Source organism: Xiphophorus couchianus, chromosome 19, assembly GCF_001444195.1.
Source record: "Xiphophorus couchianus chromosome 19, X_couchianus-1.0, whole genome shotgun sequence".
Classification (NCBI taxonomy): domain Eukaryota; kingdom Metazoa; phylum Chordata; class Actinopteri; order Cyprinodontiformes; family Poeciliidae; genus Xiphophorus; species Xiphophorus couchianus.
Window position 1 is genome coordinate 1,456,351 of NC_040246.1, and position 26,134 is coordinate 1,482,484.

General features: G+C 40.0%; 1 protein-coding gene across 13 annotated transcripts in view; it reads left to right on the plus strand.

Moving 5' to 3' along the window:
• The window catches only part of fgfr3 (fibroblast growth factor receptor 3), an 85,144-nt gene extending 61,730 nt beyond the window's left edge, over nucleotides 1-23,414 (plus strand). For 4 of the 13 annotated variants that reach the window (XM_028000270.1, XM_028000278.1, XM_028000281.1 and 1 more), the window contains 12 exons: nucleotides 599-789; nucleotides 5,044-5,188; nucleotides 7,709-7,890; nucleotides 9,962-10,107; nucleotides 10,261-10,382; nucleotides 10,468-10,578; nucleotides 10,658-10,848; nucleotides 11,980-12,102; nucleotides 12,873-12,943; nucleotides 17,150-17,287; nucleotides 17,431-17,536; nucleotides 18,545-23,414. In XM_028000270.1, coding sequence (XP_027856071.1) covers nucleotides 599-789; nucleotides 5,044-5,188; nucleotides 7,709-7,890; nucleotides 9,962-10,107; nucleotides 10,261-10,382; nucleotides 10,468-10,578; nucleotides 10,658-10,848; nucleotides 11,980-12,102; nucleotides 12,873-12,943; nucleotides 17,150-17,287; nucleotides 17,431-17,536; nucleotides 18,545-18,709 — 1,691 coding nt within the window. In that variant the 3' untranslated portion in view covers nucleotides 18,710-23,414. Of the gene's footprint in view, nucleotides 1-598; nucleotides 790-5,043; nucleotides 5,189-7,096; nucleotides 7,242-7,708; nucleotides 7,891-9,958; nucleotides 10,108-10,260; nucleotides 10,383-10,467; nucleotides 10,579-10,657; nucleotides 10,849-11,979; nucleotides 12,103-12,872; nucleotides 12,944-17,149; nucleotides 17,288-17,430; nucleotides 17,537-18,544 lie in introns of all 13 variants that reach the window. The other 9 variants (XM_028000272.1, XM_028000279.1, XM_028000273.1 and 6 more) reach the window with 7 other exon arrangements.
• Nucleotides 23,415-26,134: the final 2,720 nt, after the last annotated feature.

Genomic DNA, 26,134 nt, shown 5'->3' on the forward strand with positions numbered 1-26,134 from the left:
GCAAACAATTTTTTCCTAGACTTTAGGTTTAATAATTTAATGACATATTTCATAAATACATTTTACATTAAATAAATGATTAAAATATTTAGTTAAACCTTTATTTATTTCATTTTACATTTAATAAAGTTTTGTTTTTTTTTATTAAATTTTGTCCTGTTTAACCCTCCATAAGCTTGTATATCATCTGTCTGTCCAACATGTTCAGTTTTTGGAACTTGTAAAATTCATCTTACTTTGTTGACATTTGTTTACAGTGTGAGGAATGGTACTAAACTCAGACTTGTTTTGCTGTCTATTAAACTGTACAAAATTGCTCATGTTTTTTTTTCATGCTTACAGTCTTGTTTACTGGCCTAAACAAAGCTTTCGCTTAAACATTTACAAGTCCTTTAAAATTCTGCGGCCAGGTTATGAGCTAGTTCTAACAAGAGAGCTCACTCGACTCCTGCTTCGTCTGCGTTTCACTGCTTTCCTGTTACGCTCAGAATTCATTTTTAATTGCGGCATCTCACATAAATATTCAGGGAATAATTTATCTGTCTGATCTGGTTTTTAAAAAAAACAGAAAAAACGTTACGGTCTATGCTTCCCTCAGAGCGCTCGCCCCACCGGCCGATCCTCCAGGCGGGCCTGCCAGCCAATCAGACAGTGGTGGTGGGCAACGACGTGGAGTTCCACTGTAAGGTTTACAGCGACGCCCAGCCGCACATCCAGTGGCTCAAACACATCGAGGTGAACGGCAGCCGCTACGGCCCTGACGGCGCCCCCTACGTCAACGTCCTGAAGGTGGGTTTGGAGCCACACACCGTGGTGGGTTTACGTCTTAATGAGCCAGCCTGGAGCCAGGCTCGGCGCGAGATAATTTTACATGTTGTTAATCTTTCCTAAATGTCGTGTTTAATGAGCCTTTGCAGAAGGGGAGCCGGCGGGGGCCACGGGGCTTCCTTCACCGCTCTTAATTGAAGAGCTCATTGCTCGAACGGTGAAGCATCGTTACAACACACTGGAGCGTGTGGAAGTGTAGAGCCATTAAGCTAATGATATCACTGTAAATCAAAGCAGATTTCTGCTCTTACTGCGAGTGTGGTGTGTGATGAAGCATCTTGTTGCTATTTTGGAAGACTTTTCCACCCATGAAATAAATTCATCACTAGCTGCGTCTCCATTACAAATGTGCGCAAATCCTTGTCTATATTCTGCTGATGTTGAAAAACAAAACAATTTTGCAATTGCAGTGATTCCATTAATAAGGAATTAAATTAAAATCATGTGAATAAATTTAATTACAAATCATGGCAGTTACATGAGATGCTCATCATTCAGCCATCAGAAGAGATGTTGGAGTCTCATTCAGGTGTTGGAGTGACAAGCCCCTTATACTTGGGAGCGGCTACGTATGCAGCGTTTTGGGGAAATTGTTGTAGGCCATTTTACAGAAGAGCTATGGACTCAACTCGTTGGAATTAGGGGTGCACCGATTGCAGTTTTCTGACCAATCGCCAATTACCGATCTTTAAAAAGCCTGACCTGCCAATGGCCGACACCATGTTTACCCATGTTTTTTTGTCTGAATGTTGCTAAATATAGCATGAAAGTTGCTGAGTTGATAACAGTGGAGTGACTATTGTTAACTATTAAAATCAGTGGATAAGATCGTAAGCATGTAACCCGATCACCGATCTCCCATAATTAAGGAAACCAGCGCCAATAAATCAGCCCAATTTTAATGACACACAACTTTTTATGGACTGTGATGCTGTGAGACAAAACAAAAAACAAAAACAAACCATCATCCTCCTGCTGCTTCCTGATGTTTTCTTCAACGTTTCCACCATTTGCAACATCTGAAAAAAGTGTTTCCGTTGCAGTTTTCCAACCCAATTTTGATAAGGCTACAAAAAAACACACTTCATCATAGTGTCACTTTTTTGTTTTAGCAAAAACATAAGTTTTTTTGAAATTGGCATGTTTCCATTAAGCAAATTTGATTTCCCACTTTAAAGTTGCACAATTTTATGCTTAATGAAAACACAGCTACTGAAAGAAGCAACTTCACCTGGAATCCACCATAAACACTGTTTTTTTTTTATGTTTTCTGGTTGATGAGGGGAAGACTCCCATTGCAAACCAACAGGGCTTTTGCACCCTCGAGCTTTTTTTTTTTTTTTTTTTTCTTTTCTTGTCCCTTTGGAGAGAAGGAATAAAAACAAACATCTGGTTTGGACTAAGTTAACTGCTGTGGTGGCGGCAAACGCAGGGAGGGAGACGGGCTCAGCTAACCGCCGCTGCCGTCAGATGTGCTGCGTCGCGTGGTTTGAGGAGGAGGAGGGAATGAGAGAGCAAAGAGGCACCCAAAAAAAGCCATGGAAAAAATGAGTGAGGGAACCGAAGGAAGGGCAAAGTCAGCAGGGAGAGAGAGAGAACGTGTGTCGGGGTTAGATGAAGGCTTGTGTGAGAAAAAAAAAAGAGAAGGAGGCAGAAAATGGATATTAAGACCTAAGAGTTGGGAGATAGAAAAGGAGAGAATGGAAGGAAGGAATAAGAGGGAAGGAAGGTCATGGGGCTGTTTTCCCTGGATCTGTCTTCATACATCTTTCTGCAACGACACGAAAAAAGAAAAACAGCAGAAAGACGGAAAGACTTTCTTCGGCTGCAGTCATCTATTATCCTGCTTATGTGTCAAAAAAATTGTCTCACCTACGATTCCTCTAAGGAATTTGTCATAGCAGCACATCAGGTCGCCAAAACACTATTTTTGGGGGGGATTTTTTTACAAGACAGGATGACATTTTATCAAACACTGTCCTCTTCTGCTCTGCTGTCAGAGGTTTGACTGACAGACCAGCCCACCAGGTTCACAATTAACAATAGTCAACCCACTGTTGCCAGCTCAGCAACTTTCTTGTTATATTTAGCAACATTTCAGACAAAAAAATCGGCCAAAATTGGTATTTAGAGGTCAAAATTGAAAGCTCGGTGATGGGGATCGGCCAGAAAAATGCAATCGTTAAACTTTTTATTACTATTGAAAATGCTTTGTTTTTGTGTTTTACGTGTTTTCACGGGATGAAATTGGTTCAAAATGATGTTCTTTCATGGTATTAACACAAATGTTTATAATTTTAAGCAAAAACATGCACCATGATTTTATTGCCATCACTTAAAACAGAACAGCACCAATTATTCCTAAAGCAGCTAAAATTATTTATTACAATTAGGGGGGTTTTATGTCTTAATGCTATTTTGATTTTGGTACGAAAACAAATACATATAATAAATATCCACTAATAGTTTTTAAGCGCTTGGCATCCTGCATTTATTTAGTAAGCTGCTTGTCCCACCTGGCCTTTTTATGCTCCCTTTATTCAACCATGATTGCAGCTGGTCATTCTTTCACCGTCCGTTTTAGCACAGCAACTTAATTGTATTAAATTTTAATAGAAAAAAAATCCAGTGTAAGACATGTTAGTATATAAATCATCCTGCAGACTCGGGAAGAGTGTGTGAAAAAACGATGACTTTAATTTAAAAAAAACAAAAAAAAACAAGCTGAAATGGAGAGATGAATGGGCAGAGAGACGGAGTGTGAAGGGGAGGAAGAGGAGGGGTGGGGGGGAACGGCTCCGTCGGCCCAGACTGAGGCTCCAGGCTCTATTTTCGACCGCCGCATAATTGAAACAGTATTTACAGAAACTTGTGTGTGCCTCTCTATGAGGACTCACCACAGCTCATTCAGTCATGATATGCTCTCTCTCATGTGTGGCATTTAAACACACATGACACGCACAGCTCGGGGTGGGAGGAGTGTCTCTCTTTCTCTCTGGTTTTTTTTTGTTGTTGTTTTTTGGGGGGGGAGGATGATCTTTGGTGCCTGGAAAAAGACTTAAAGTCGAGGCAAAGAAGAAGAGTCAAACACTGGATGTTCATTTAGCTACATTAAAATCTGATTTGCTTTCCTTTTTATGTGCTGTTTAATAATTTAAGCCCATCTAGGGCAGCTAGTAGTTGGTATGCATTCACAGATGCATAAGAGATTTAACACCAGAGATGTTCACACGTCAGTTCTTAAGACTGCAAGTGAAATTCACTTTTATTTCTACTGTTCAGTCAACTCAGCTCACATATGAATAAAAAAGACTAGGTTTTCTTAAGCTGCTGCTGTTTTTTGTTGGGGTTTTTTTTTACAGAAGCTTTGTTTCCATTAAAAATGTGTGCAAAACTTTGTCAATAAAAACAACACAATTTTGCAATTGTGGTGTTATCATTAAGTAAGACGCACAATTAAAATCACATGTGAATAAGTTGAAATAAATTGAAAAACATTCAGCGCCATCATCCTCCAACTGTTTCCTGTCGTCTTCTTCTTCATGGTTTTTACCAGTGGCAACATCCAGTTGTTCATTATGTGACTCGTGTGATGCAGAAAAAAAGTGTTTCCATTGCATTTTTGCTAAGTAAACCAATTTTGACTGAAAACCATCTCACCGTTTGCCAAAACTTTTTATTGAAAAACGAGTTTCTTTTTCTAATTTGCGGCGTTTCCACTAACTAAATTCATTTTCATAATTTCAGTTTGTGTAATTTTGTGGTTGAGGCAAAGGCAGCTACTGACTTCGAAAAAATACTATTTCATAATTGCAGTGTTTCCATTCAATAAGAAATGCTATGGAACTCACATGTGAATAAGTTAGTTGATGGTATTAATCTTTTAAAATCACAGTTCATAAAAACATGGCAGAAGATACTTCCTGCCATCTTCTGCTTCTTTGTAGTTTGCGCCAGTGGCAACTTTCAGTTATTGTTACTCGTGTGATGGAGAAAAAGTGTTTTGTGAAATAAATGACCACCTCATCCTTCCACCAAAACATTTTATTGAAAAAATTGTTGTTTTTTCCCCCCCCCAAATTAACCTGTTTCCACCCAGCGAATTTATTTTCGACATGTCCAGTTGCACAATTATATGGTCATTGAAAACGCAGCTACTGTGTTCTTGCAAGACTTTCCAAGGCCTCACCGTGCCTCTCAATTTTCCCTTCGCAGAGTAATGTCAGTAAACACACCGTGGCTCGCAGTATTCTGAAACTGTCCAACGTGACAGAGAAAGACGCCGGGAAGTACTGGTGTCGTGCCTCAAACTTTGTAGGCATGTCGGAAAAAGCTTTCTGGCTAATGGTACACAAACCAGGTAAATACTGAGCTGCTAGCAGGAACCGCCTTCACCGCATTTGACGCTCTCCGCTGCCTGCAGGGTTCCTCTTGGTTGTGGATCTGCTTGACTTGCTAATAGGACAAACACACACAAACACACCCACATTCCTCTACTGGGTTCAAGTAATCACATCTTGCTAGTGAGTAGCTATCATTCATTTTAACTCAGAGCGCCATGTTGACCCTGATCAATAGCAGACACAACATTGCGTTCTTAATTGCTGCCATGGCTTCAGAAGTCTCACTCTCACACACAAATATGCCATAAATCTAAAAGCTCACTGACCAAGCCTCCCTCAAACACACAGATTGCTATTGATTTCCCATGGAGGGCATTCTCCCGCAATATTAATGGTCTTTTATATCAGAGTATGCGGCACGGGGCTGTGATAGCGGCGCTCATTACTGAGGCACTTTGACTGCTCCTTGTTGCTGTAGCATTAGTCAAAGTAGGAAAAATCATAATTGAAGTGTTTTTTTATTTATTTATGTATTCATAATGCAGTTTGATTAAAGTGCAGTGTATCAACCTAAGTTTTCAAGATTATTGAAGAGAAGTTTTATTTAAAAAAAAAAACACAAAATTGATTTTCTTATACATATCTGAACATAAATTGAGGCAGTAAAACAGTAGAGGTATTATCTTTCTGGTTAAACACAGCATTTTCTGCCTGTAGTTCTTACTTAATAGACAAGTTGGCTTTATCCCCACAGAATGATGCTGCCACCACCATATGTCACCATAGAAATGGTGTATTAACTTACAAGTCAGATAAATGGTGGCAAACCTCCTCTTTTTTCTATTTTCAGTAAATAAACATTAGGTTACATGTAAACATCTGTTCAAAGCACACTTTTAAAGGTTCAAAAATTGTGTCTAAATTTGTACCAAATGAAAACAACAAAAGTTATCTCACAGCAGGTAAGATGTATAACCTTTATGCACTTTGGAAAACTTGGACTGTCCTTTTAGTGATGATTGTTATAATTGCTTCAAATTCAACAATATTATTAAATATATTTTATATACATCAATGAAATGTGGTTGCAAATTTGGGGGTTTCTATGCAGCCATAGTCCTGACAGAATGGGGAATGAACAATGAGAGCATTTTTAGTGGCTCAGTTTACAATCACAAGCCGCTATTACAACTTTGTCTTGTTAAATATATCATGTTAAAGTTCTGTTGTCAGCTGGTCACATACTTGCACCTTTACCTTACACCAGCAGTGGGCAGCGCAAATTAAAAAGTTAGTTGTGCTAACCCTGAAACACTAATCATAAATATTAGTTCTGCTAGCACTAAAGTGCTGAACCAACAGTACGTAGCGGAAACTAATGCTAATGAGCTACATTCAACCATGTTGATACTCACAATGTGTGCCAATGACCAAAACTTCAACACAAATGTCAAACTTTATTCAACTAAATGTTTACCAAACAGCCAAGCAAATTAGCACTTTAATTTAGGGAATGCTAAGGGCACTAAATGTTTTCAAATTTAGCTACAGCACTAAACGGAAAATTAGCTCTGTGACTAGCGCATTAGTGGAAGTGTGCCCACCACTGCCTTATAGAAATAAATGCTGCTGTGAAATGCACATTTCTTCAAATGACTTTCTAATTTAAAATTAGCATCACCCCCCACACATTCATACACACACACACACACGTTAAAGAAAAATTTCATTCTGTTGAGATAAGCACAGCTGGGTAATGGTGCTTTGGTATTTTCAGCTGTTGGTGGTGGCAAAGCCGACTCCTCGGCCCTCTCCTCTTCTTCATGGCGGTGTTTGGTGTTTATTTTAATAAAACCTTTTGGGCTCATGGAATCTCCTCTCTACATCCTTCTGCTCCATCTCTACTCCCCCTCCTTCCCCCACAGACGGCCGGTATTAACACAACAGATAAGGAGCTAGAGGTTCTCTTCTTGACCAATGTAACTTTTGAGGATGCGGGCGAGTACACTTGTCTGGCGGGGAACTCTATCGGCTTTGCTTACCACTCCGCTTGGCTGACGGTGCTTCCAGGTATATTCCTCTTCACCACACAGGCTCTCTTGTTGATTCTTGTTTGTCTCTTTCATCTTCTTCTCATGCAAATGTTTACAGGAGTATTCATACGGTGCAGTCTCTGTAAATCTGATTAGAGTGTATTTTAGTGGATTATTACCAAGAATTTGAATATGTTTAGCATGTGTTATTATGTCATCATTTGAAAAGACGAGGCATGAAATTAAACGCTTCTGCTGCTCTTTGATCACTTTCAATCATCTGTTCAGGCATCTTAAGGCTAAGAGACAGTGTAAAACATCCCTTACGCTTGATGTCAATAATTGCCTCCATTTTTGGAAACGGCTACAATTACTTGCCGCAGCTCTGAAATTAAAGTGATCCATGTGTCTTTATTGCGCCGAAATAAGTTTCTGGTGTGTTTGTGCCGCTGATAAAAAGCTAAACTGTGCCTTTGATGTTTCTCGGCCTCCTCCCTTCGAAAGCAGTGAACTCGGGCAAAGACGACTACTACGCCGACATCCTCATCTACCTGACGGGCTGCGTGCTCTTCGTCTTCGCCGTGGTCATCGTCTTCCTTTGCCGCATGCGAATGACCACGCAGAAGACTCTCCCCACGCCGCCTGTGCAGAAACTGTCGAAGTTCCCCCTCAAGAGACAGGTAACAGAAAGTAGATACAAGATTTGCACAGTGCTTTCTCTTCCTTTTCTCTCTTGTTGGTTTGGGCGCCAAACAATTAGATGGATGCTCTATTTTGCTTTGTTTTGGTCTTTCGCATAAAAACCCAAATAAATAAATTGAAGCTTAGGTTTGTAATGTGATTATGCATCGTCATGCAGCACAATACATCGGCAACGACATTAGCATCGGCCGTTATTAGTCAGTTTTTAACTCATCAGTGTCGGTCCAACAAATACAACTGGTCCGATATTAATGACAGTATCGAATGATGTCATCACAAATTTTCATATCGGTTCATCGCAAATGACAAAATGTGAAAAAGTAAAAGTACAAAATGCTACATGCGGCACAAATGAAGTGAGAGGGGCATCACCCACCTGTCTGTCATGGATCTTCCCCTTGTCCTGCTGGGATACTGTAAGGCATCACTCTGCTGACATGTGTTCACATTTATCTTGGAGCAGATTCAGCGCAGGGATATTTATGCCCTCCTCCGACTGTCAGTGTCAGTTTTAGATTTCACTGTGAGTGTAACAACACACACACTCCCTCTCACGCCCAACTGTTTAGAGAAACACGAAGTGGAGCAGCTGCTTCACTACAACCTGCAGTTGGACGAGCCTTTTCTCTCTTTTTTTGCCTTTTTCTGCTGGAGTTGCTTAGAAAACAAGATGGAGTTCAAATTTACAGCAATTCGTTACATTTTGGTTGCTACGAGAGTAACTGGCTCAAAAACAAAGTGGAACGAAGAGTAGCCTTGAAGTTATTTCCATCATTTTTTTTTTCAGATTTAACTTTGTTGTTTATTCTCTATTCATGAAGGCAAGAGAACCTTTAAAATCCAAACGTTTCCACTCATATAAACACCCAATCCGACTGCTTCATTTACCTGCTGGACTCTGTTTGCTGGCAAAAGCGACTCTGAGGCTGTTTTGATCCAATTCCAGCCTTCCAGCTTTGTAATTGAAAGGTTGCATAATTCTAGGAGCACAAGCTTGGACGTCACAAATCAGTTCGTGGAAAACAACAAAGAGTGTTTAGCTGTAGCCATTGTCTTTTTGGGACATAATGAAGTCTTGCTTGAGTCCAGTAGATCCTCATACAGCAGCCTGTAATTCTGCTCAAATTTTTTCCACCTTCATGGTCTTATAAGGTAGCGGAGGGAAAGTTCTTATTGCATTTTTCTATAATCTCTGCTTCAATTTTGGGAGGCTAATCTCCCAGTTTTCTCCTCTCTCTTTCATAACGCAAAGTAAATCTCCTGTAAACCCCCAGGCATGTTCTGTCAGATATTACTTGTATGCTTTTCAAATTGGGGTTGGAGATTTTTATTTTTTTTTTCCTCATTTTCTTACAGTCATGACTTGTAAGTAGACTTGGTGTTGCAGGCCTAGAGGGGCAGAATCAGCAGACTGACACCAAGATATCCATCAAAAAAAGCAGGAGTGGGCCCCGGGCTCCGCCCTGCAGGTAGATAGATGGTGGGAGGATGTGGAGCCCCCCGCAGTCCCCTCACTCAGAGGCAGAACCACGGACCTGGAGCTGGAGGTCACTGATGGATGGATGTCCAGGCTTGAAACCCTTTCAGCCACGGCTTCATCCTGCACACAGCCTCAGGCTGTAAAAGTCGTGTCCAGCTGTCTGGGCCAGACTTTAGAATGTGCTGATCGGGGCAGTAGCCCAGGGCGCCAATTTGTTTGGAAGGCCCAGACTTTCTTCTTTTTTTTTATTAATATGTGTTTTGCATTGCACAAAACGTAAAGACCTATATCTAATTCACTGAATTCAAAGTTTAGGGATTCTTTTTAATATAGACAATACTCAAATATCTAAAGTTTAAAGGGGCAGTATTACGCCTCTGAGGATTATATTTGTAGTCTCAGCTGTCATGTCATTGGATTATGAGATTAATCATTTCTGTTTCTTTAATAAATCTAGTTTGATCCAAAGTGAACTATATAATATTTCTCCTTTCCGTCTCTGTCCTTGTTAAACAGATTTCACCTTGTTGTTTTCAGAGACTATAACAGATATTTTTTTTTTTGCACCCAAGCAGGTTTCCTTGGATTCTAACTCCTCCATGAACTCCAACACGCCTCTGGTTCGGATCGCTCGGCTGTCGTCCAGCGACGGGCCCATGCTGGCCAACGTCTCAGAGCTGGAGCTGCCCTCTGACCCCAAATGGGAGTTTCCTCGCACAAGGTAAGAGAGGAACAGTCCGCACAAACTGTGACCGTCAGAATATTCAGACCTCTTGAACTTCTTGATATTTTGTCACGTTACAACCTCAATATCAGTTTTCCTAAAACCTGCCACAGTGGAGAGTCTAAAGATTAAAAGCGTTTTTGTTTTCAGGTTGACCCTGGGTAAACCTCTGGGGGAGGGCTGCTTCGGTCAGGTGGTCATGGCGGAGGCAGTCGGCATTGACAAGGAGAAGCCCAACAAGCCTCTCACCGTTGCTGTGAAGATGCTGAAAGGTTATAAAATTACATTCTCCCTCTTTTAATAATCTCAAAGAAATCAGCACCGTTTCTGATTTAGCTTTGCCTTTCCCCCCCCCAGACGATGCAACAGATAAAGATCTGTCAGACTTGGTGTCAGAGATGGAGATGATGAAGATGATAGGCAAACACAAAAACATCATCAACCTGCTGGGAGCGTGCACTCAGGACGGTGAGCCTCAGAGAAGGAGGAAGAGACGATTAAAGGAGAACCAAGACGAATCTTTAAACGATGTTCTCTGTCTCACCAGGTCCTCTGTACGTCCTGGTGGAGTACGCCTCCAAAGGGAACCTGAGGGAGTACCTCAGGGCGCGCCGTCCTCCAGGCATGGATTATTCCTTTGACACCTGCAAAATCCCTGACGAGCAGCTCACCTTTAAAGACCTGGTGTCCTGCGCCTATCAGGTCGCCCGAGGCATGGAGTACCTGGCTTCACAGAAGGTAACATCTCCTAAAGCCTAAATATACAACGATACAGACAGACAGATAAAAAGATACATTCTATATCTTCTTTTGTAAATGTACAAGTTTTTCTTTTATAGGAATGAGGTGATTAGAATTTAAATTGTTTTAGATAATTACCAGGAAAAGGTTTAGACTTCTAACAATTTAATATTTTTTCTTAAAGGCAGGAAGTAAAGATGCACCGATCAAAGATTTGTAACCAAGATTTTAACTATCGGCATCAATTTCTTTGCATTTTTTAAAAAAACAAAATATGCCCTTTTCTGGTTTGGCTTTAAAACATTGTGTTACTAAAAATGAAGGTGGAATGATTTTGACTTTACGTTTTAAACAGTTTTCAGTATCTTAGACTTGGTTCACACAGCAGACCCATATCCAGCGTATTCACGGCAGACTGAATGACCTGATGCTGATCTCTTTCACCATGAAATAATCCAGATCGTCCCACTTCCATACTAATCTGGATACTTATCCAATAGTTTTCTGCAGTTAGGACAATCACGTCGCATTTTATCCGACCGTTATGTCATTGATGTGAGACATGCATCAAAATTCTGCACCAGAAGAAGCCAGAAGCGGCCAATCCAGACATAAACAATGGCTGAAAATTAGAATTACAAACTTGAAAGACGTTTGTGTCTTTATTACGCCTGTAAATAACGCTCTGCTGTGTGATGTCTACGTTCTTCTACGCATGCGGGTCGTAAACCGTTCACACAGAAATCTGACTGCAGTCACATTGAATTAGTAGCATGAACAATTAGGCAAAAACATCGGATTTCAACAAAAAGATCCAAGCTTAGCGTCGAGACCTGCTTAACGCTAGGTTGAACGTTGCCTCATATTAGCAATTTGCACATTGATCTTTACCTTAACTCTAAGATTAACTCCAATCTCTTCATGACAGACCAGAGTGGAAAACTCAAAAGTTTTTGCTGTCAAACAGAAATCTCATATTCCCAAAACCTTCATTTTTCAGGACATGAAAAACTTATTTCTTCTCCATTTAAATTTGTACTGCTTGGTCAACTTTCAACAAAAATCTTTTTGTTATCCACATTCCTGTATGTAAAGCTAACCTGAGTTCGTCATATTTTCCCCCTGCAGTGTATCCACAGAGATCTGGCAGCCAGAAACGTTCTGGTGACGGAGGACAACGTCATGAAAATAGCCGACTTCGGTCTCGCCAGAGACGTGCACAACATAGACTACTACAAAAAAACCACGAATGTGAGTTTCATGACATCGGTGCTTTGTCTGAAGTGTCAGGGAAAAACTCAGGACAGTAAGGAAAATGTGCATTTATGTTACGTGTTTGCTTTTTTATTTAATCGCAGCAATAAATCCTAGATATTTCATGTTTGGTCTCATTTCATTTAGTAGCTTATATGCATTTCTGCACTGTTTTTGTATTTATAATACAATTTTTCTATTTTTCTACAAATAGAAAAAAAACATATTCCTTCCACTACTTTACTATAATGTAGTAAATTGGACCAGATTGTCCAATAGTTTCATGTTAAACTGATCTTATCCATTGATCTTATTGACAATAGTTGCCCTACTGTTGCAACTTAGCAACATTTTCAGACAAAAAAAAATTGGTGTCAGCCAAAATCAGCAGGTCATGCTTTGTAAAGATTGGTGATCGTCCAGAAAACTGCAATCGGTGCATTCACAATATTATGTACTACTTTGTGTTGGTCTGCCACAAACAATCCTAACAGTATTTATGAGGCTTTGTGATCATATATATTAAAAAAATCATTTTAAGAAGAAGAATTGAAATAACATTTTTTGAAAACCAGTAAATCGCTACAATCTGAATCTAAATACATGCTGCTGAATGTCTCCACTGTGCTGCTTTGACTGTGATGGAGCGCGTAGCGGAGGCAGGAGACAGTTAAACATTGTGTGACGGCGTTGAGTTTTGTCCTGTCTGATCCATACAGAAAAGTTCTGCTGACCAAAGCGGTTCTGTTGTACTTGTTTTGCTCCAGGGTCGTCTACCCGTGAAATGGATGGCTCCGGAGGCTCTGTTCGACCGGGTCTACACGCACCAGAGCGACGTGTGAGTTTCCGCAAGCTGACCGTCTCATGCCGGCTGTCCGCTGATGTGTACAGCGGAGGAATGCGGCTGTTGAAATGTGGTGACTGAGCTTGTTAGTGTCAAGCGCAGGACTTAAACCGATGGGTTCCCGCGCCAAATATCTCCAGTATGCTGTCAACCAGCCTTCAACTGGGAATCTTTTCTGGTGGAGTTTGTTCCTAACTCCCCAATACGACACTGGAGTCCCAGCATCTTGTTAGCTCCATGTCCATGTGTGCAAATCTTAGTCGATGTGCTGCTTATCTCAAAAAAACACAATTTTGCAATTACTATGTTTCTACTAAACAACAAATTAAATTAAAATTGCACGTGAATAAACTTGTTTGCACAATAAATCATTAGCAATCATGGCAGCGACAGATGTAAACAGATTGAAGCAACAAGCTCCTTATATTTAGAAGAGGCTATTGGGGAAATAGTTTTGGGCAAATTGTAGCCTCTGATTTTCCAGAAATGTTATGGATTAAACATGTTGGACTAACACACAACTTTTTTGAACTGTGAGGATGTGAGAGCTCTGGTGGAGCCAGCTGCACTTTGTCTGAAAAAATCAAAAACAAACCATCATCCTCCTACCACTTCCTGTCGTCTTCTTTGTCATTTCCACCAGTAGTCACATCCGGCTGTTGATCATGTGACTCGTGACGCACAAATTTGCAATGCGGTGTTTCCATTAAATAAGAAACACTATTAAAATCTCACATGTATTAGTTGGTTCAGGCGATAAGTCACTTGGTGTGCCATCATCCTCCAACTGCTTTCTGTCGTCGTCTTCCTCATTTCCTCCAGTAGCAACATCCGGTTGTTGATCATGTGACGTGAATAAAGTTTTTTCATTGCAGTTTAGCAAAATGCTTCCATTTCAGTACGGATGAAAAACCACCTCATCCTAGCGCAAAAAAACAAATTGCTGTATTTCCATTAAGCAAATTTACTTTTGCATTTTCAAATTGTGCAATTCTATTCTCATAAATTAATGTTATTTCATGAGGCTCAATCCAAAACGTCGAGATAAGAAAGCAGAGGTGTTCCCTCAGGTTGTGTGTTTCTCTGAGACATGCACGCCTTTCTCCCCGTCTGGCTGTGTTTGCGCCGCCTCTGATCTAAAGCCAGCGGCCCCGTCAGACAGGGAGATCACCAAGGTGATGCATCTTGCAGTAGCTCCAGCAGCCTTTCCCCCAGCCAGCCACAGCCAGACGCTGTGTCCCCAGCACAGACGTCCAAGCCAAACAGGGGCCCCTGTCAGCGCTGCCGGGCCGTCTGATCACTGCAGACTGGGAACGGGCCGAGGGGAGAACTGGCCGGCTCTGTTATTTCAGCAGGTCTGGATTACAGACTCCAAATCTTCGCCTGCCTTTATACAGTAGTCACTCTGAGCCAGTTTATCCCCTTCACACCGCGGAGGGCCTTCCACTGTTTGGCTTTCGGTCTGCTAGGGCGACGGTTCTAAACATTCAAATTAAGCTGTCAAAAACTCCAAACTGTAAAGAACAAATGATCGGCATGATCACAGTTGCAAAATGTTTAGTCATGTTTCAGTTTTTACTGCTGTGCAGTCTCTGCAGGATGTTTTATATGAGCTTGTATAAATGTAAGACTTTAAGTCAAGATAAAGATGCTTAATCCTTGGGAAGCTCTTCCCACTATTAGTCCCATGAAAGTAATTATTTTACTCAGCGATCCGTCAGTTTTAGATTTGTGGCTGATCTCCAGTTTTTGTGAATCTTCCACCTGCTGATTTCCAGAAAGTACAATCAAGAGTTTATGGCATTGATTTCAATTCATTATAAACAAATTTAAATGTAATTACTTGCTTTTTCTTGTTTTGTACGTACAAAGGTTCAAAGCGGAACTTCTCTATTCTTGCGTTTCTGGTACGGTTGTAAATCTGACACACAAGCGACTTCAGCTAACAGCGATGGACAACAATGCTGATTTTCTTTGCCCGTTGGGATTCATTTAATTTCTGCTTCAAAAAATAATCTGATTGGATGCTGGACTATGGTCATGTTCAGGTTGCTGATAGGCTAAAAGAAGTTAGCCTATAAGTGAAGCTATCCAAGGCTAACATAGCATCTCAATGCTAACAGGCAGCAGCTAGCGCAGACATCCCCAGCATCCACATATTTCTAAAGGAGGTCTGGGATTTTATGCCTGCATTGTTATTGGTTTTAAACCGCTGACTGAAAACATTTCTTAAAATTCATTAAAAAAAAAAAAAATTGGCAAACTTTTTTCGACACCATCTGCAAAGCATATGAAATTAAAATAATCGCGATCTATTTGTAAACATTTAATTCTCTTTTCCTGTGGGTGTTGGTACCTACATTACAAAACTTTGTCAATATTTTAATGGCAAAAACACACAATTTCACAAACTGCTGCATTTTCCTCAAATAAGACGCACAATTAAAATAACACCAGAATATGTTTTGTTTTTTTACACAATAATTGAAAAACATGACGCGTCATCATCCTGTCGTCTTCTTCGACGTTACATCCAGCTGTTGATCATGTGACTCGTTTGATGTGAAAAAAGTTTCCATTGCGCTTTTGGCGAAATAGACAAATTTTGATACAATTGAAAAACTAAATCATTGTAGCTCGAAAACCTTCCATCTAAATTGCCGTTTATGGTCATTCATGGTCAGTCGAAACGCAGCTGTTGAACATGTTGTTTGCATCTGGAGATGAACTTTTCCAGTCCCGACTTCTTGACGTGACGACTTTGACTGTTTCCGACTGGAACGAATTGAAAATAAAATTTAAAAACGAAGCACTGCAGCTTTTTGAAGATGGCCGCAGTTTTAAAATTCAACTGAAACTGAAGAGATGAATGAAAATTAAGAGAAGAATGAGGTCAGGCCCACAGATGGGGTCAGTCGGAGCCGTTTTCTGAATGTTTTATTCATTCAGGTGGTGGACCAGTCGGCTCGGCCGTTCTCCGCCCTGCAGATCGGAGCGTAGATAATTAGATTAAAGTGAGGAGGGGGTCTTATTGTGATTCACAGGATGAACCGTTCAACAATGCTACACCCGGTTAATTGACTGCCCATTATGTGACGACCCCCCCCCCTCCCCGTCCCCTGTTTTGTTTTGGGGGGGGGGTTAACCATTTCGGAGTGAATCAGCAGTTTTCTGAAGCTGCTGCCACAGAGAGAGAAAGGGAGTGAGATGATGGCTTGGTTTGGACTGCAGCTGGGATGGAAATGTTCAGGCTGTCAATACACACTCTCCTCTTCACAGTAGAGTCCAGGTCAGGGTTGGTTCCTGGTAGGAAGTCTCTGATTCTCTTTTAGAATAAGATAATATAGCTTTTTTTTTTTTTAAATGGCAGAAAACTCTGGGTGGAAATATAGATCAGTTCACAGCTGGAAAACGACCCATTTTCACTGAGTGATATCTGTAATGTCAGCTACTACATGACTGACTTAATGAGTTTTTATAGGTTAGTATTTTATATACAGAAGACTTTAGAGGAAAAACTCTTGAACCTGCTGTATTCTCAGTTTACTAGAGGATGATTTTATTTTGGTAACTAGCAGTTTCTGTGTTGGGCTCAGGCTGGAGAACGGGACAAACACAAACTATCTTTGGTTTTATGTTCTGATCTGTTTGATTGCATTTTTTTTTCTTGCTTTTTTTTTTTTTTTGCATTCACAAATGCTACCAGAACTAACTAGAGTACCAAACTGATTTAACTGACTTATGATTATTTAGGATTATTAATCATCTCCCTGAAACACACGGAGAAAGAAAAGCAGTTTTTTTTTTTTTTTTGTGAGCTTTGACTGTTTTCGCTAACAATGTGCAGCATTACCAATATTCATCTATTTTTAACATGCTGATATTGGTCCAAAATAAAACTTGAGTTATGAATAACTAGTACTTATTTGTATCTTGTTTCCCTTTGTGTGTGTGTGATTTGGCTTGTCGTATTTCATGTGTTTCCTGACATATTTCCTAACAGCTGAATTCTTGTCATGTCTGTGAGGAAGCTTGACAGCAACAGGTGGGGGAGGGGTAGTGCAGCATTACTTTGTAACTTATACAGCTGGAAGAGAGTTTGATAGAAAACATTTCCGCCTGTCTGTGTTGTTTTAATAATCCGATAAACACCCTCTGATCTGATCAGTGTTTTGTTTTTGTTTGTGTGTTTTTGATCAGGTGGTCTTACGGGGTTTTGTTATGGGAGATCTTCACCCTGGGAGGGTCGCCATACCCGGGGATCCCAGTCGAGGAACTCTTCAAGCTGTTGAAAGAAGGACACCGGATGGACAAACCTGCCAACTGCACGCATGAGCTGTAAGTGTCTGAACCGACGACAGTCACACCCTCACACTGGATCCGTTTAGTCCAGACCACTGGATGTTTGCGTTTTGGGTAACTTGAATTGATTGGCTGCAGAGTAACGGGGTGGGGGCTGGCTTTGACCTTTGACCTTTCAGGTACATGATCATGAGGGAGTGCTGGCACGCCATCCCGTCTCAGAGGCCCACCTTCAGACAGCTGGTGGAAGACCTGGACCGGATTCTGTCCATGACCTCCACTGATGTGAGTCAAGATGATGGTTTTATTTCCTGCTGCCTGAGGCTCTTCATGATGAACGGTGGTCATGTTGAGGGTTATGCTGACTGCATGAGGAGTCAGCTGTAAAAATGGCTCCATGATTGCTCTTGGTTTTGAAGTGAACAGTATTGTTCTGCTAAACAAATTTACATTTCGTCATAAGGTTTTAGGGCTGCCATGTGTTGTTTTTTTTCCCTTGAATTTCTGCCAAATAAAACCAGAATTCTGATTTTATTTCTCTCAGAATTAAGGGTTTAGTCTCAGAATTATATCTTCTGTCATCTCAAAATTATGACTTCCATCTCTGTATTCCGTTTTTTCACAGAATTAAATCTCTAATCACAGATGGGAGTTGTGCAGGAGTAGAACTAACTTTCTGGGACAAGATGATTTTCACATTCTTTCATACATTCATTTCTGAGAAGAAACATCCGAATTCTTAGATTAAAGTTTTGACATGAAGGACAGAATTAGTGGCCCTAATTGTCTCCCGTACTCTGTTGTTATATTGGCTTAAAAATGCTTCAAATGTGTTCAAACTGTTGGTTAAAAAAAATTAAATAAAAAATACCATTGCACATTGTCCAGAAAATCCACAAACAAACCATCATCCTCCTGCTTCTTCCTGTCGTCGTCTTTGTTTTTTCTGCCAGTAGCAACTTCCGGTTGATGATCATGTGACTCATGTGATGTGAAAACATTGCAGCTTTTGCAAAATACACCTATTTTTACACGGCTGAAAAGCCACTTCATGCTAGCGTAAAAGCTTCTTATTCAAGAACATGAGGTTTTTTTGTTTGTTTTGTTTTTTTAAATTGACGTTTTTCAATTTATTTTTATCATTTCAACTTCAACAATGTTATGGTGTCATTGGAATTCAGATGTGTTGAAATCTGAGCGGCTCTCTTCAGGCAGAATGTGATTTTCCTGTATTTATGCGAGTCTCAGAAGAGACGGTTGACCACAGGTAACCTTTGACCCTTCCTCTGACAGGAGTACCTGGACCTGTCGGTGCCGTTCGAGCAGTACTCCCCGACCTGCCAGGACTCCAACAGCACCTGCTCCTCCGGAGACGACTCCGTGTTCGCCCACGACCCGCTGCCCGACGAGCCCTGTCTTCCCAAACAGCCTCCCAGCAATGCCGTCACACGGACATAAGAGCCCGGCGGCGGAGGTCACGACCTCCGCTCACACTCTGTGACAAATAACCACCTCTCATCGAATCAAGACTCCTCAAGATATGGAAATTAAGACTTCACGCAATACTTCCGCAGCTCGTCTTAAACTCTCCAGGCTTTTTTCCTCCGATTAAAAAGACACTTCGAACATTGAAGGATTTTTTTTTGTTAGTTTTTTTTTTTTTTTTTTTTGGGCTGTTTGCGTTCTTTTCAGGAATGAAATTCTATTTTTATACTCTGGCCAGTCTTTTGCTACAAACAGTGGTGTGGTGAAACCATTCCGTGCCTCCTGGGATTTAAACCTCCTGGGACTGAATTCAGAAATCGTACGCGGAGGACGTGAAGGGCATTTTGAAGACGACCAAGTAGTGGTGCGGATCTATCTCCTCTAGATCTGCACAGATCACAATGGAATGCTCCCTCATGAACAGAATCCAGGAAGAAATTTCCAGCAGAACTCAGAGGAGAAGCTCTGAGAGGCGAAGACCTCCAGCCGCAGCGGGTTTCCTCAGTGTTCATGTTTTTTGGGGGTTTTTCATCCTAAGAAAAGTTTTTTTTTTTGTTTTTTTTTCTCCGAACAAAATTCCTGGTGAGGTGAGGCGGATGTCGGGCCCTTTCAGTAGTAAGAACAGCGCCACTTGGAGGACGTTTTGTTTTTTTCTATATCTAGAAAGTGATTTATTGTAAATATATAAATGCAAATATGTATCATATCACTGTCCACAGCCCTGTGTGTAAAAGACAAAAACAGAAAAAAAAATACATTTAAAAAAAACTGTTTATTTTAGGATGGAAGACACTGTCTATGCTTTGGAAACATTAAATTTTTTTTTATTTTGGGTGTTGCAGAAAAAAGTTTTATTTGAATAATTAACATGTATATTTGTAAAGGTATTTATAGACTTAACATGCGGTTCTTAAGTTTGAAAACTTCTAGGTTTTAGGTATTTTAGTACTGTACACAAAGATTTTTATTTCGACTTTTTGTAACTTATTTTGCAACAGAAATGATTTTGTCACAAACTGGCAGACGTTTTTTTTTTTTTTTTTGATCCACCATTTTTTTTGTGTGTTGGTTTGTTTACTGTCCGAAACAGAGAAATGAGAATGTATGGCAGGAGACGACGTTTCTGAGAGCGAGTGTAGTGCGACGGCCGGACGTTGGCCTGTGACTCCGGAGCGCCACCCGGAGGGGCTGCCGGGTTCTACTTCTGGTTTCACATGTTGGCATTTGCACTAAGGAAAGAATGATGAACTCTTGCTGTGCAAGAAATAGCAGCACATCACACAGACCGTCATTCTCAAAATAATGTTCACCTTCTGTCAATCCTACAGTTTTAAAGCATGAATATGACTTTTAAAAGTACGTAAATCTGACCTTGCAAATATGCTCACTGCAGATTTCATCAAGTTATGTATTAAACAAAGATGTGATCAGAGTTTTAGGGTTTGTTCAAACGTCTTGTCCACACGTAGCCGGATGTTTTATGAAAACCCATTTTAAAATATTGTACAGTCAGGATCGTTTTCAGAAAAGTTTACATCCACAAGAACTTGCACATATACGCCACTGAAAGTTGTTTTCATCATGCCGCACCCATAGGGGGCAGCGTAGCACAAAGCTAAGACCTACTGTATGTCAGCCAATCAGATTGCTTCAAAACGACCACTACAACGATCTCTGTCTGGAATTAAACGTGGCATCAGGACGTTCATTTGTGTTGCCAGGTATGTAGCTTTTACTAGTTTTAAATTAGTTATCGATTGGGAATCATGTCAGAACAAATATGTGGATATTTTAGCACATTATTTGTCGCAGTCTGCAACGCACGGGACCCCAAATCTCCGTTTTCCCATATGCGCACGCAAATACTTCTTGTCTTGTCAAATCTGACCTGGTCTGAGTTCTTCAAATTGTTTTTAGTGACATGAAACTGAGTTTATGTGTGGATGGAAGGTCCAAAATGTTTTGGAAATGTATTCGTTTTCCAAAATATCTGGCTACATGTGGACTAGGCCTTAAAAACTCTCCCAAAACCCAACATACATACACTATGGAAAACTTTAACATTTACAGCACTGCTTTCTTTTTACTCCAAGCTGTGAAACACAAGAGCCTTCTGACAGCCTCAATCTGTTTTTAAAGGACAAAGGAATTAGAGATGCACCGATCAGAATGTTTTGGCCCAATTTCCAGTCCTGTTTTGTTTTATAACCCTTACCTGCCAATGCTGAATGTAGCCAAATCACAATTTAAGAGCTATAAACAATTCTGAAACAAAAATTGATGTGCAGTTGGTCTATAAGTGGAAGTTTTAATGTCTAAAATGGTTTTTTATGGCTTTTGTTACACGAGGACCTTGTTTAGCTCAGATTGATTTGCATTAAAAAAGAACTAAAAAATGTAAAAAGAAAAAAAGTGGACCAGATGAGCTTCAGAACTGATTTGGCAAATGTGTTTCCCTCTCCCCTTTTTGTGTTAACTTTTTTACGGAAAAGCAAAAAACCACCTCAAGCTAGCATAAACACTTTTGTTGAATTTTGCCGGTCCATAAACCTTTTTCTAAGGCGTCACTTCGAATAAAAAAAAACGTGATGAAAACATGGCCAGTACCGGTCACTAGATGATCGGTGCATCTCTAAAATAAATCAATGACTTTGTTTGCCTTTTTAAGGGTTAGTTAAATAGGTTTGGCTAACCCGTTAGCTAAACCTGTTTAGCTAAATCTGTTAGCTAGCCTACTTTAGCTAACCCTCAAAAGGGTTTTAGCTAACCCTGTTTAGCTAACAGGGCTAGCTGTCAGCTAACCTCTGGCCACACTACTTCTTTACTTCAGATTGGACGTGTTAAATACTCAAATACAGTGACTGACATGGGTTGCATAATTCTGTTTCCTGCAGTTTTTCCTGCAATAACCAGAAAATTTTAATGTAATTCACAATTCTTCAAAGAGGTTTTCATTCAGTGCAGTCCTGCTAGGACGCGGTCAAAGCTCTTAAATATTTCGCAGTAGCTAACAATTACATAAAAGCATCCAAGTTCCAGTGAGTGCAATTGCATAAATCTATTTTTAATTAAAAATGTGCCTCGCAGGGTTTTAATCACAGAACATTCAAAGGTCATAAGGTCAACGCTGCTAATACTCACTAGTAAAGGTTTAGCTTAAGGGGTAAATAAATGTTTTATTTTTTCTCGTTGACGGAGCAAAAACTTTATTGCCTCTCTATGGTATTATTATTACTGGATGAAATGAAGGCTTATTGTGTGACTCGGACCGCACAGCAATAAAATCAAACATATGTTTTGTGTGTGTCCTTCGATTGTGTTGTGAAAAGTGCCAAATTTAGTCTTAAAAGCCCGACTTTATCCGATCTCTGAACCAAATCCTGCGCCGGTGAATGTAGGTGGCCAGAAGTATTAGGAAGAGAATTACAAAATGGGTTTTCTTAGTAGTGAGGCTTTCTCTTTCTCTCGTTTTTTTTTTTTTGTTTTGTTTTGTTTGGGGGTTTTTTTTCTAACTGATCCCTCAAAGTTAAAAAGCATTCAGTCTGAAACGTTTGCAAAGTCACAGAAGGGAAAGGACTTTTACGTGGCATTGATGGGTTCGCAGATTTACTCGCTGCTAAGTGGAACTGGTGGGAAAGTGTTACTGTGCAATCAGAAACCAGCTGGACTCACCAACAAGTCAGCGCCAGTACTTCCTTAAGTCGTTTTTATATTTGAAGGACTTAAAATAAAATACAAATTGGGGACTATAATTTTGCAACAATGTCCAAATTGGTTTTATTTTATTTTTTTATTTTTTTGCTATTGGCACCAAAATTCTGTCAGGAAAAAAAAATAGTTCAGTGAAAGTTTTTATAGGAGATGCTTTTTGTGTTCTTATCACAGTTGTGCCTCGATTACATGATTTAGCAAAAGGGGATTGATTGATTTTGATTTGTTTTTGCATCACATTATGAATGTATAAATGCGTATTTTTTTGTTTTTGTTTTTTTTTTTTATTAAAATGTAGATCTTAAAGGATGCATTCTAGGGCTAACTGACCTGGTTTGTTCACTAATGTTATTAATATTATTAAGTGAGCCAAACAGACAAAAAAGCACTTCTGTAAAGAACGGATGGATATAATGAAACAAGTGGTGTTTTGTTCTTATTTATTCTTCCATGTTGGGTAAAAGCTTTCCCTGTGGTGAGAGTATTTTATTCAGAGCTGTTGGCTTCTCAGTGTTTTTATTAAGAGCCAGAAGAAGAGAATTGTGATGTAGAGTTGGAACTTTGTTTGGTCCTTAAAAAGCTTTCCTTCTGGTTTAGTTTCATTTATGTTTTTTTTAATTGTTATTTTATCTTTGAATGCCCTTCTTCTCTTTGTTAGGTCTCTTTTGAAATGGATTTTTTTTCTGTTCTGGTAGCAAATTTAAAGACCTGCCTCACTTCCTATTTTTTTGTGATTTATATATATATATATATTCACATATATATATATATATTTGTTTTTTTTTTTGTTGTTGTTTAATGAAAATGAATTAACAGCTTACTAACATTAGAACTGACTCCAAATACATAGTTTTATTTATGCAGCAGAATTGGAAGCAAATGCATTTCATTACATATCAAAGGTACTTTTTGTGACTTACATTGTTTTCTCTGCATTAAAATGAAATTAAAAGAATATTTCCCTCTGTCTCGTCGTCACAACATTCATTCTGGAGAATTACTTTAATCCTTTTAAATAGGAACGCTCCGATCAAAAGTCAAATATTTAATAAGAATTGTTTAAAATTGTTGAAGTCTTTTTCAAGAGGGGTTCTCTTGAGGGTTACCAGCAGTAAATATCTTAACTGTATGAACTCTCTTGACGTCTCAAACACGTCAGACTGTTTCCAGTGTTTTCTTAAAAAAACTGTTTCCTAAACTGCAGCCAGCCAGAGGCACAAGTGAACTAAGCAGCAGCTTTGGCCCCTGCTCCAACAGGGGGCGCCACAAGAGCATTAAGTCCAATTTACAAGTGTGAGTGTTACGTCAGTAAACACTTCTACAAATGGAGAAGTCCAGCAGATCCTTTCCTAAACCAGTATTCATATGAGGAAGTTTGGTCAGCAGGTCATATTGGATCGAATCAACTTTTTTGTAAAGTGCCTTGATGTGACGTGTTGTGAATTGGTGCTACATAAATAAACTGACGTCTTATTTCGACGTTGCCTTTTTCCGCTGCTCATGAAAGGCATCACAAGTAAGAGCTCCCGCCTACTGCGGTCTCTAAATGTGTCGGCTAACAACATGAGCCAAAATGTGCTTCGTAAGAGTTTAACACAAACCTAATGAAGGTTACAGGTCAATATTTTTTTGATGTACAAAGAGGAATAATCTTGTAATTCCATTATTATTTTTTTGCCACTGTATCAAAGAGGCTGCAGCACATTTTTCTGTTTAAAAAAAAAAAAAAGTCAGGTCAGGTCAGTGAAGACAGTCACTGCTCATAACTTCTCCACAGAGCCGCACTTACCAACTACAAACACTCCCTTTGTGAAAAACATCATTTTCTGCCACGAGCCTCTTATGTGGCAGAGTTGGTTGGTTTTTTGGGGTTTTTTTTTACTATAAATGCTTTTTAAAAAATCAACAGCTTTTCATTCCTTTTGGACAAACAAAGCCCAGATTTTCAGCAGAGCCCTGTGATCTCTGTTCTCACTGATTTCTTCATCCTCTGTTGTGTTCAGCCACACGATAACCAGGAGAGGATGGAAGAGGGAAATTGAAAGACGGGTTCTTCAGGTTGGTTTTTTGACTGTTTATTGTCAGTTTTCACGCAGCTCTTTGTCTATTTTATATTGACTTTTTGCGCCATGACGGATGTCAACAACCTTATGCGCTCCTGTAAAATCAACAGCTGCGGTGGCCTAATGTCGCTTTTATCTGGCCCGTTTCACTTTAAAAAGGTCAGAAGTTGCTGCGCGGTCGGCTGCACAAACAGACAAGGATAGAAATAAAACTTGTCATTTTATTAATAAGCTTTAACGAGGAAAGATGGCGGCGATGGATAGAAGCCATCAATCATTCTGACTAGCAGCCTTCAGTGTAATGGCGGACTTGCAGCGAACACTTGTTACAAAGTAAGAAGATTAACGTTCATATACTTTATAAGTAAGCGTTAGTAGAAATATATAAAATGTCGCATTAAGGCGAAAGTACGCGTCTAACCATCAGTAACCATGGAAACAGTGCCCTACCAACATGTAGCCTAGCATAACTGGTTAGCATCTCGTCTATGGGGGAATTTTTTCTGTCATAACTCAAATTCCTCCATACTCGTCTTCTGCATGTCTATAAAGTTGCTCCGGTTTGAGGGGAATTGCCGTTTATGACATAGTGATAGAAATGATGTGGTGTGAATTCAAGTAAAGTCGGTCATTTAATCAACATGTCAGGAGGGAGGAGGTGTGGCTCGGTTTCTAAACCAGCTGTTTCAAAGTTTTTGTAAATCTGTGAGTCTGTGAGTCCCAACCAGGTGCTGCGTTCATAGACAAGTTAACTCGGCTAGAACAAGTAGAAGCCACGAATAAAATGGCGAAAACAATTTCAGTATCTCTGTTCAATTCTCCCGTCTCTCACTTCCGACATCCATCATGGCGCCTGGAGTGATTACGTGACGTAGAAAGAGTTCAGCGGTTTTCAGCAGTCAGGTTTGGGTTGGTCTGTAGTTTGAAACACGGTTTTATGTACAGGAGGAGACTTTCATGTGTCTCTATGAGCTGCTCTGTCATTTTGATTCAATTGATCTCGTCTTGTTTTTTTGTCATTATTTCTCTCCGCTTGTATTCAGATTTCTAACTCAGAAAGGTGAAACTAACTGGATTATTCTGTCTGCCTTCACAGCTTGTTTGCTTCAGTCTTCATCCTTTTCTCACGATGCAACATTCCACCACAACAACAACCCCTCCGGGGCAGACATTTCCCCCCACATGGGAGAGCAACAACAAAAAAAATAATAATAATAAAGAACCGTTTCACAACATCTTTGAGTCTCCCTCTTTTTCTCTGCTGTCAAAGCCGGTTCTGAATAAACACGGTACAACAGAACTTTCTGTCAGCCCCGTTTCTGTCACTGCGGATTTGCAAAAGCAAACACTGACTGCTCTGTTGGCAAAAAAGAAAAAAACTGGCAAACTTTGCGATCCTGAAGTTTGGAAGAATTTTGAAATGAACTGGAACCAAAACACCGCAGAGAGCAAATGTTAGTCGGTTTGTTCCTGTTTGTCGTAACTCCCTTTGTTTTCACTCCGCACAAACTGTTTGGTTTAAGCGGACGGCGGCAAGGCTTGGGATTTCTTTTGGGGGGGGGGGAGAGTATTTACAATATGTTGTTGCGTTCAGATTTTACATTCAGAATGAAAAAGAAAATGA